Source organism: Vicia villosa, linkage group LG1 (assembly GCF_029867415.1).
Source record: "Vicia villosa cultivar HV-30 ecotype Madison, WI linkage group LG1, Vvil1.0, whole genome shotgun sequence".
NCBI classification, from domain to species: domain Eukaryota; kingdom Viridiplantae; phylum Streptophyta; class Magnoliopsida; order Fabales; family Fabaceae; genus Vicia; species Vicia villosa.
Window position 1 is genome coordinate 146787314 of NC_081180.1, and position 12016 is coordinate 146799329.

The 12016-nt window shown below is 34.0% G+C and overlaps 1 protein-coding gene across 1 annotated transcript; it reads left to right on the top strand.

The window, feature by feature from the left end:
* Positions 1-409: 409 nt before the first annotated feature.
* Positions 410-1478, top strand: LOC131618858 (calmodulin-like protein 8). The gene is made up of 4 exons (XM_058890016.1): positions 410-599; positions 714-871; positions 1121-1198; positions 1283-1478. Exons 1-4 carry the CDS (start codon positions 524-526, stop codon positions 1415-1417), a joined length of 447 nt encoding a protein of 148 aa, XP_058745999.1. The 5' UTR covers positions 410-523; the 3' UTR covers positions 1418-1478.
* Positions 1479-12016: the final 10538 nt, after the last annotated feature.

The following is a 12016-nucleotide window of genomic DNA, read 5'->3' on the forward strand; positions in this document are numbered from 1 at the left end:
AACAATATTACATCAAGACGATGAACAAGGATGCACTAAGACGATGAAATTATGTGGAAAAACATTAAAATAAATTTATGTGAATATCACTTATTTATATAAAATGAGTCACAAGAGAACACTAGTCCAAACATGTGATCCACTTTTCAAGAATCATCAACTAATTAAATATCAAACTTGATACACCCAATTAATGATGGGATCCCACAAAGCAAATAAAAGCATGTGTGAACAGTTCCATTCAACTTTCCTCATTTGTAAAGATTACATAAACTGAAGAGTGTGTGACATTGCTAATAAAATAGAAAATCCATATTGAAAAGTTCTAACTTTCAATAGTGCTTTCTTCTCGAAAAAATGTTCCCTTTTGAATTTAGAAACCCCCATCAAACGTGTATTGACTGTTCCAACTAATACCCCACACACACATCTATAAAAACCAAAAATAAAGCATCCCATAAAGAAGACAATATCTCAACACATAAAATTTCTTTTCACACCCCTCTCTAATAAGCAGCAAATAATGACAAACACATTGACAAAAGATCAGATTGCAGAATTCCATGAAGCTTTCTGCCTCATTGACAAGGATTCTGACGGTGTGATATTTTGAACCTTAATTTAGAAACATAAATGTTCATTAATTGTTCAATATCCACCACTCTTCCTTAGTTGATTTTTAGTCTCTGATTTTTTGTTATTGTCATTTCTAGGATTCATAACTGTGGATGAATTCATAACAATTATCAAATCATTAGAGGGAAATCTAACAAAAGAAGAAATTCAAGAAATTATTAGTAAAGCTAATATTTATGGAAATGGCAGGGTAAACTTTGAAGAGTTCTTGCATATTATTGAAATTAAAATGAAGGTAAAAAATTGTACTATAAAATGCTTTCTTTCTTCTTTCTATTTACACCTCTGTAGTGCAGACGCTAGCATGTCTATCTCAATTAGACACTAACAAACAATATATGTAATTATATTTAATTTATTTAGTTATTTTTAAATTATTATCGTTGTCTGTGTTATGTCTAATGTCTGTGTCTGACTCTGACTCTGTGCTTTGTAAATTTATACAATGGACTACAAAATGTTATTAATTGTCAATTTTTAATAGGAATATTTGAGTGAGGAGCTAAAAGATGCATTCAAAGTATTTGATAGCAATAATGATGGATACATATCAGCTAGTGAGGTAAACAACAATAATCAATGTAACATTACATGATGATATGATATGAGTAAAACTAACAATTTGAATTTTTTGACGATTTTATAGTTGACACATGTGATGATGAAATTGGGAGAGAGGCTAACAGATGAAGAGGTTGAACAAATGATTAGAGAGGCAGATTTGGATGGAGATGGTAGAGTTAGCTATGAAGAATTTGCAAAGTTTATGGTGCTGAATTAATCTCCTTTGAATTTTTTTAAGTCTTCGGACAAATTTGAGTTACCATTGACAATTTTTTTAGGGGTGCTATTCTCCTTTTGGTATATACTATAATAACATGATGTTATTGACTTTATTACTCGTTAAGCTTCATTGTTCCATGGTCTAAGCATGTGACTTTTCTTTGTTAGGGAATAAGTAGCCAAATTGTTTGATGTAATGGATAGTAGAATGGTATTCTTCCATCTCATTTTAGATATTCTTTTAAATTTTGCACATTTTTGAAAATAATAAGAGTGTTGAACAAAATGTCAAACTAGGAGAAATAAAGTAAGCTGCGAAAATAATAGGAGTGTTGATCAAAATGTCGAACTACGAGAAAAAATAAACCGCGAGTTGAAATTTCTTTTAGAATATAAAAACTCTCCACGAGAATGAATTAAAAATAAGAAAACTCTTTCAAAATTGATTAAGTAAGAATGTTGAGTTAGAAGAAAATATAAACGAAAGATATTGTAAATGAGAAAGTTGTATCTTCAGTTTTGAATTAATAATCGGATACCCACAAATACAAAGTGGGGATGGTGGTATACACAATATTGGAAAATTTTGTTAAACATGTAATTTTTTGCTTGTAAATTCGACGTAGTTGAAGTTGTATGTAGTTGATACAGTCGAATTTATTTCTTAACAGTCAAGTTGTGTGTATTCGATAGAAAGTCGAATACAGCAAGTAGAGATGTGTGTATTCGACATGGAGTCGAATACAGTGTGTCAAAGTTAGTGAGTCAATTAGTTATTTTGAGATTGTTTGATGTCCAAATAATCTCATTATAAATAGGAAGTTACATATTGTTTGTAATACACTGAAAAACGCATAGGCAGAGAGAGACTTTGTATTCAGTAGACTCAAAGAAATATATTCTTCTCCTCTTCTCTCAAAACCTAATTTTCTCTCTTCTCTTCCTCACTTCTCCTGCAAGTATTTTCTTTTCTTTTCAAATCGATGTGTTAGGAATCGTCTTATAATAAGGTATGGTTCAATCACTTGAGTGAAAAGTGAAGAACAAGAATCTTGAATCAATCAAGAAAGTGATTGAATATTGTTCCGTCAAGTTTGGTTCCAACATCTGGTATTTATAGCACTGGCTACGATTTTTGGGAAGCATGGAGAAATGACTTCTCATCCAAACGGACATTTTCCAGCAAATCTTCTCATCTTAAATGAAAAGAATTATGATAATTGATGTAAGCAGATGAAGATTGTCTTTTGGTATCAAGATGTTTGGGATCTTGTGAAGAATGGAGTGACACCAATTAGCAAAAGAGTAATGCATGAACAAAAGGATGCACATAAAGATTTGAAGAAGAAAGATTATAAAGCTTTCTTTATAATCCATGAATGCGTTGATCCAAACAACTTTGAAAAAGTTGGTGATGAAGACTCGTCAAAGAAAGCATGAGACATCATGGAGAAATCTTTTCGAGGTGCTGAGAAGGTGAAAGAGGTGAGGTTACAAACTCACAAAAGAACGTATGAGTTGCTTTAAATGGAAGAAAGTGAAAGTGTGGCTGATTTCTTCACAAGGGTAACAAGATCGGTGAGTCAAATCAAGATGTATGGAGAAGTGTTGACATCAAGATCGATAGTTGCAAAGATGTTGATGTCATTGCTTCCAAAATGAGATCGTGAGGTTGTATCCATAGAAGAATCAAAGGACATGTCTAGTATGATAAAATAAGAGCTTCAAGGGACGCTTGAATATCATGAACAAAGAATGGCAGAAAGATCTGCAAGCAAGACGAAAGGTGATGTAGCCTGCAGGCACAATCAACAAAAAAAAGGCAAAGGAAAATGGAACGACAACAAAGGTAAAAGATGTTACAAAAATTCGAATGGCATGAGTCACCATCAAGAAGAAAATGAGTTGAACCAGAGACAATCCACAAACTAGAGCAATCATAGAAGTGGTGCTGCAGGTAGAGGAATAGGTGGTGGAAGGAAACCTGATAAGAGTCATATTCAGTGTTTTAATTGTCAGAAGTATGGTCATTATGCTAGTGATTGTCCAAAAACAAAATAAATAATTGAGAAATTGATGGTAGACTTAAAAGACAAGAAGAAGAATACGTGTTGTTGATGGTCACAACAAAAGAAGAATAAATATTCAAAGATGAATGGTACTTAGACTCAGGCTACTTATCACACGTAACTGAAAAAAGAGATTGGTTTGTCAATATCAGTCCCTCGATGAAGAACAAGGTGAAATTTGCAAATGACAATACCCTAGTTGTTGAAGGTATTTGTAATGTTCTGATCATGAGGAAAGATGGAAAAAATTAATGATTTCTAATGTATTGTACATACCAGTCATGAAAAGTATCGCGAAGAATTACAAAGTGATAATCGAAGATAACATGATGAGAGTACTCGACTCAAGTGGCAAGTTAATCTTGAAGACACCCATGTCTCAAAACAGAACCTTCAAGATTGAATTTGATGTGATGGAACACAAGTGTCTGGCAACAGGAGCTAGCAGGGATAAATGGCTATGGTACTATAGACTTGGTCATCTTAACTTATGAGATATCAACAACTTGAAGAAGAAGAAGAAGAAGAATATGGTCTCAAGACTTCCAGAGATTTATATTCCAGATAAAGTATGTGAGGAATGTATGCAAGCCAAACAACACAAGAAGAGCTTCAACAAGGATGCAAGAAGAAACTCTTAAGCTATTCTTGAAGTGATATGCTCTTATGTTTGTGTTCGTATCCAGTTGAATTCGATTGGAGGTAACAAATATTTTGTCACATTCATAGATGATTTTAGTCGAAAATTATGGACATACATAATCCAGAAGAAAAGTGATGTGCTTGAGGTGTTCAAAATTTTTAAATCTATAGTGGATAGATAGAGTGGCAAAAATCTCAAGACCATGAGGACTGATGATGGTTGAGATTATGTTTCTAATGATTTTTTTGCTCTATGTGAAAAGGAATGGATTATGCATGAGGTGGTGTCACCCTATACTCCACAACAAAATGGAACTGCTGAGAGGAAGAATAGGACCATCATGAACATGGTAAGGAGTATGCTAAGAGGCAACACTTACCTAATGAATTGTGGGATGATGTTGTATCGACTATAACATGTTGTGTCGACTATAGCATACATACTTTATAGATGTCTAAATAAGAAGCTAAGATGGATTACACCAAAAGAATGTTGGTCTGGTGTCAATCCTAGCTTAAGTCATTTGAAGGTGTATGGATTTATAGCACATATACATGTGCCTGATCATTTGAGGAGGAAGCTTGATGACAAGTTTTCATACCTCAAAATTTACCCATCATATTTACTCATATTTCAGTCCATCTGACTTTCAAATGCTTAAAGATACACAAGAAGGAAGCATGCAGCCTCTCTCCTAAACAACAACCCACAACTAGGGTTTTGCTTCTCTCCAAGTAAAATCAGTTTCTGATACCTCAAGTGGACTCTATGGCCTCTCATATGATTCAAAGGATCCTCACCTCAAGTTTCAAGATCTGATTCCTAAGATTGCTCAGTCAACAGCTCAAATGGTCAACAGTCGACTAGTTTGACCTAAAAGTCAACTGTGGTCAAATTACAGTCAAAATTCCTGATTTTTGGCTAACATCAACATTCTAATGTTAGATTCATCATTTGATCAAAGGTTGATCATGATTCATCAAGGAAAGTTCAGAAATCAACAAAACTCCAAGTTTCTAAATTAGGGTTTTTTGACCTAAAGTCAACTGAACTTTGACCAGCCATAACTTTCACATGGAACATCAGAAATTTTCCATCAAAAGCTCAATTTGAAGGAAATTGAATTATCTACAACTTTGTCTCTCACATGCCAAGGCTAGAAATGCTTCATTTGAGAGATATGGACCAAAAGATTATAGGTCCTTTTTGAAAGTCAACTAAAAGCAATTTTTTGTCAAAGCCCATATCATCAAGATAAAATCCTCAAATGGAAAAAAGCTTCCAAAGTGGCTTGTAGAGGACATCATGAGGTTTCCAAAAAGTCCTAGAACTCTTCCATATCTTAAACATTGAGGGCGATATGCCTTGTCAAAGTTGGAAAATTTTGAGAGAAAAAATGTGAAACAAAAAGGGTTCAAAGTGAATTTCTTTGCAAATAGGCCCAAGTTTTTAAGGTCCAAACTTGTTGTTCAAGTTATCTAGAAGATCTAATCCAATGCCACGAATTTTTTGGTTTAATATTCATATTTTTATTGAATTTAATTCATGGAAAATATAATATAAATCAAATAATATGAGAAAATATGAAAGAGATTTGTTTGATCCTATTTTCACTTGATTCCAATCACCAGTTGTACCACATAATCACAACAAATTCGTGCTAAGTGTGATTGGTGGGAAAAGATTGAAATTTGACTATTTTAGAAACATTTACAAATCAAGTTTCAATCAAACTCAATATTTGATTTGGTGAAGATTTAATCAAGTTTCATAACCCTAAATCCTTCACATATAAGTAGATAATCATTCCAAATTCCAAGGACACGAATTCTCTGCCTCAAAGAACCCTAAAGTACTCCAAAAAATTTCAAGAAAACTCAAAGATCAAATTCAAAGTTGGAGACCATTACATGGAGCTTTATTGATCCAAACACGTCCCTGAAGGTGCTTTGAAGCTGTCTCAATCATTCCCAGGCTATAAAGCATCAAGAACGCATCACTGTAAGTCACGATTTGCTAGTTTAAACTTTGATTCGAATTCAATCATTGAAGCATTCTTAACAAAAATTAATTGCATACATATGTTTGTCATGGTGTGTTGATTGTTTCTAGAAGTTTAATTGTATTTCTGGGTGTGTTTACCACCATTTGCCATGTTAGGGTTCAAGATTTTGAAATTAGGGCTTTATGAACCACGTAAAATTAGGTTAAATCTCAGGCACCGTTGAATTTGTGGCCTCTGGACGATCGTGTCTGTATGGTCGCGACAAATTTTTGTTTCGTTTTGTGTGCTCTATGATTTTGCAGGTGTGAAAAGTTAAGGTTTTTACAGCTTGCCTGAAACAAGCGCTGTAAAAACCGTGTTGCAGAAATTCTATGAAGAAGATGATGAGCTGGCGACATCCCATTGGTCCTCATGCGCGCGCGTCAGCTTATTTCAAATTAATGGATCCTGCGTGTCTGTTCCTATGTTCATACAGTGCACTCTCGTCACCACAGCCATCAGATCGGTCTCTCCTCAGATCCAACGCATTCTGAAGCGCAGGCGCATCATGGACCTCCAGCCACCTGCCACACTGGTTCAAAAGCTAAGTTTTTCAATTTTTTTTATTTTTAATTACATAAACCCTTTTGTTTATTTCTTTTTTTTTATATCTTTTTTTTTAGTAAAATTATTTTAGTTAAATATTTTATTTATTAAATAAATGTTTTCATGACTCTTTAATTTATTTAATCGAAAACTCGATTTTTCTCATAACATTAATAATCTTTTTTTTTACAATAAAAGTTATTGTTTTTCACATCTGCTTTTAATTAATTAATTAATTAGGGTCTAATCCAATAAGTGTCTAATTATTAAATTTAATCGAACTTTCGATTTTCTTAATTCTCAATAATTATTTAAAAATGTTAAGTTGTTTATTGTATATAAACTAATTGTTTTAAAGCTGGTTTATTTTTAATCAATTAAGGTTTGTAGACCTTTAATCAGTTAGGGTTTGTAGATCTATAATGCACTAACCTTTCTCTTCTTCATTCTTGATTTTTTTAGGGTTGATCAAGGATTCAATGAAGGCTCGAGGCATTTGCATTAATTTGCCTCCTATTTTTCTTGCCCTTATCATTTTTTTGTTTTTTTGCTTTCCCCTTCCCCGCAGGTGTTTATTGTAATAGCGTAGGATTTATTTTTTCTGCCTTTTATTTCGCCGTAATATTAATTGATGTGGTTAGTAACCCTAGGGAGTGCAACCCTGAATTGAACATAGAATCACTAATTTTACAAGATAAAATATCTGAATTGAACCACCTGATTGTGCCACACACACACACTTTTGGGTAACCCTTCTTGTTGCTTGTTGCCTTATTATCTGTTGCCTTTAAAATAGTCAAGTCCTTCGATTCCGAGGATACCTAAAGCAAAATGTTGCCCTCAGTTCATTCATCATCAATTTTGTCCGTCGATGTTGCCTCGGTAAATGATGATTTGTCCCTATTGCTAAGGTATCCTCGCTTGTTGCCTAAAATATTAAATGACTATTATATCCTTCCCTTAGACTACATGTCCTCTTTATGGCAGGGTCAATCTTGTGGCGAACAATAACTTCGATGACCCTTTACATCCAATAAAAGGGTTTCCCACCCTCCCATGATATGGATAGCCCTGAAAAGCTAAAAGAACGAATTTTTTATAACTTAAGGGTAGTTACCTCTTAATTGCTTGCTCTGGTGTAAATTCAACTTTCCTCTTTCAAAAAACCTTCAAAAAGGCTACGCTTATTTTACAAGTTAAAGTTCTTATTCAAATCCTTTTTCTATTCACTCCAACATTTTGAAAACAAAAAGTGAGCTAAGCAATTAAGAGCCCATGGATAACCATGGATACAAAGGGTGCTTGTACCTTCCCTTTGTATAACTTACCCCCCGAACTCAAAATCTTTTAAAAGGTCTTTTTCTGTTCTTTTAACCTTTCTTATTGGATAAAATAAAAGTCGGTGGCGACTCTTGCTATCCGCAACATTTCAAAAAGTCAGTTCTCCCACCGTGTTACACAAGTTAAGCCTAATGATCCTGATAGGATACCATTCGACTAGAGGTTAAAAATGTATGATTTTGTGAGCAACCAAGTTGTGATCAGCAATGATGTAATCATTAATGAGTTAAAGGGATTGGAAAGATAGCATTAAGAAGGATTCAGTAAGAATCCTAAGTGATGGTCCAGCTAGTGAAGTAGATAATGAAACTTGACCAGAAGGAGGCATAATTCAAGCAAGCACTAGCAGACCTCAAAGAATGAGAAACATGCTTGCAAAGTTGCAAGAATGAGTGATCACATTAGATGATATGGTCAATGATGAAGGTGAACTTGTACACTATTATTTCTATGAAGATATTGAGTCAGTCAATGTAAGTGAGGCATTGAAGCACTCAAAGTGGATGCAACCCATGATGGAAGAACTGAAATCCATAGAGGTCAACAAAACCTGGTCACTAGTCGAATTGCCACAAGATAAGAAGGCAGTTGATGTGAAGTGGGTGTAGAAAGTGAAGTTGAATCCGAAAGGAGAAGTAACCATACATAAAACAAGACTTGTAGCTAAAGGATTTCTTCAGAGAGAAGGAATCCACTTTGATGAAGTTTATCCACCAAATATTAGGATTGAAACAATCAAATTGGCTATTGGCCTAGCAAACATAAACAACTGATATATGTTTTAGATGGATGTGAAATGTGCATTTATAAATGGCCCCTTAGAAGAAGAAGTTTATGTAGCACAACCAGTTGTTTTGTGAAGCAAGGCCATGAAAGCAAAGTATAGAGATTGCATAAAGGATGATAAATCAAATATATTTATCATAACCGAATGGAAATTTATCCAAGAGAGATTCATGAAAGCTGGTGACATCACGAAATTGCACATCAAAGAGCAACTTAGAAAGATTGCATATCCATAAATAACAGATCTGAAACCACCTTGCGAACCGGTTAAAACAAAAGGTGCCCCTAAAAAGGTAAAACCGACTCAAAGTGACAACTCCGTGAGACGGTCTCCTTCGTATTTTGAGCATGATGAGTCACATTTTTCGCATTCTCCGACTCCAAAATCCAAAAAAAAAAGTGTTTTCAAGGGTGCGTGCCTTAGCAAACTATCTCCTACACCGTCGTTACCAAAAATCCAATTCATTGATGGGGTGCCTCTTTTTATGCACAAATACATCGAGCGGATTGTAAATGTTAATAGTGACAGAAACTGTGGTTTTTGAGCTGTTTTGGATTTAATCGGTAAGGGAGAGGATGACCATCAACTTGTCTGCCTTCATCTTATACAAGATAGATGACGACGGATAGGGAATCATACACAAAGATATATGGGAATAAATAAAATTACAATATAATTCTTAATGCTCTTGTTCTTTCTCTTTGTGGTCCGACTCTATTTGACAAATGGATGTGTTTTCTAGAAATGGAACATCTCATAGAATGCTTATGATAGGGTGTGCATTGATTTAACATGATATGGTTTCTCATAAGCATTCTTTCCACTTTGGAGTAAGCCACCTCATAATCCATATGAATGCATCATGTGTATTGGTTGGTTATAAGAAAAAACATTTTGTTCAAGTTTATTTGAAATTGGAATGTAATATACCAAAGATATCACAAGAGGGGGCGACACATTTCAAACAAGATGTTGAAACATGGTCGGATCACTTTCTTGAAAGGGAGGAAGAGTTCACCAAGTTGAGCGACATTGAACGAGAAGCAAATAAGGAAAGATCGAAGATTGTGCCACCAATAGATTTAGGTAGTGACTCAACTTTTCATGCGTTTTAATTGTAATCTAACAATGTAACACATTTTTTTTTGTAAGTAACTGACCGCTTAATGGTATAAAATTGGATGTTATTTTTTGGACAATTTTTGATTTTTTAGATTCTGCTCTGTATAACTATGGTTCGTTTTACGACATAATTTTTTGGTAGATCTACAAATGCATCTCCAGATACCTCTTTATTAATTAAAAAAGAAAACAAAGTATCATTCGGAGTTGCATCTCCAGAGAGACACTTATTTTTTGAAAAAATAAGGCGGATCCAGAGATGTATCACCAGATATACCTTTATAAATAAATAAATAAACTCAACAGGTGATCATTCGGAGTTGCATCTCTGAAGCGACCCTTATTTTTTGAAAAAATAAGGCAGATCCAGAGATGTATCTCCGAAGTGTTTCATCATACATGATCCTGTATGTGAGGTCCTTATTGCTCTACAAGTTCTATAAATAGGATCTCTCAATCCATTTTCTTTACACAAACCAGAATGTCTACATATCACCATCTTGCTTTTGTGTATTTCAATGGCACAACACCACCACTTCGATTTCGGACCTACGAGGACATACATCTCGTCGATCTGAAAACCAAACTGAATACTCTCTTGCAATATCCAGACAATCAGAGAGTTTCCAAGATCGAATAGCGTTCAGCCTCGATAGACAACGAAGGGAGGATATTGTTCACATTGCTCGAACTGAAGACAGATGATGATTTGAAGGTGATGTGGAGTATCTTTTAATGTTACTCAACAAAGGGTTTGATTGAAATGGATGCAACGATTCAAAGATCAGTCGACAATATTATAAGAATGTTGCAACGTCCTGAACTACATATTTTCAATAACATGTAATGTTAATATATGTAATGTTTACTTTTGAAATTAATTCAAGTTATGTGATTTTCTGCCGTTGTTGTTTCAACTTATTTCTGTTTTGATCTAACAGAGCATTTTTTCAGAGATGCATCTTTGAAAAGCTCATTGGCTAATGAACTAAGGGGCATTTCAGAGAAACTTCTCTGAATCAACCTTTCGTGCATACGAAGATGCTTCTCCAGATTAATCTTTTACAAAATAAGTGAGTCCGAAAATATATCTCCGGACACTTGAGACATTTTAATCTTTTCACAGTGGTGTGAGAAAAGTCATAAAGATGTAAAGAGCATTTCCCAAATTCTAAATTATGTGAATTACCACAAATGCATCTTTTAATATAAAGATGTAAAGAGCATTTCCCAAATTCTAAATTATGTGAATTACCACAAATGCATCTTTTAATATCTCGCTCTTACAAGTCTCTTACTCGAACAATAAGAACACATTGGCATGATAGGGCCAGGTCCATGCTTAAGGGATTGTTGATCGGAATAAGTGATGGAAAAGCATCCTATAAAAATTCAAAAATACCCCTCGAAATGTATTTTTGATTTTTGTGGTAGCAAATCTTAAATTGCCTTAAACAATTCCCATTACATTGTCTCACATTGCTTTAATACTTAACTTGACCTATTTGAATTAAGCGAAAGACCTATTTGACAATATGTGTAAAGCTTGTTCTAAACATTTTGATTCAACTAGAGTTAGAATTAAGCAAAAGACCAATTTGACAATATGTGTAAAGTTTATATTAGATGGTTGACAAACAAATCCATATATTCTCTCAGCTCCCGAATTTTAAATAAGAAGCTCCCGAATTTTAAATAAGAACCAGGGTCACAAATTGATTATTTCATTGCTTTAGGCCTCAAGTTCAGATCTAGATGTTGAGATTTCGATGATTTTCTTGATAAAAGGTTCAGATGTGTTGTAGTTTTAGTGCCTATTATCAGATCTAGATGTTGAAATTTCAACAAACTTGATGATTATTCAGATATGTGGTTGTTTTGGTGCTGCTTCTTTCCTTTACAAATCTTTAAATTTAGAAACAAAATATAAGTTCTGTAAACTAAAGTAAAATCGAAAAACATTTTAACCAATAACTCAGGACTACAAATGAGCAGAACCGAATAACAAGTGTACTACCGATAAAATTAGCATGACCTATAAAAAA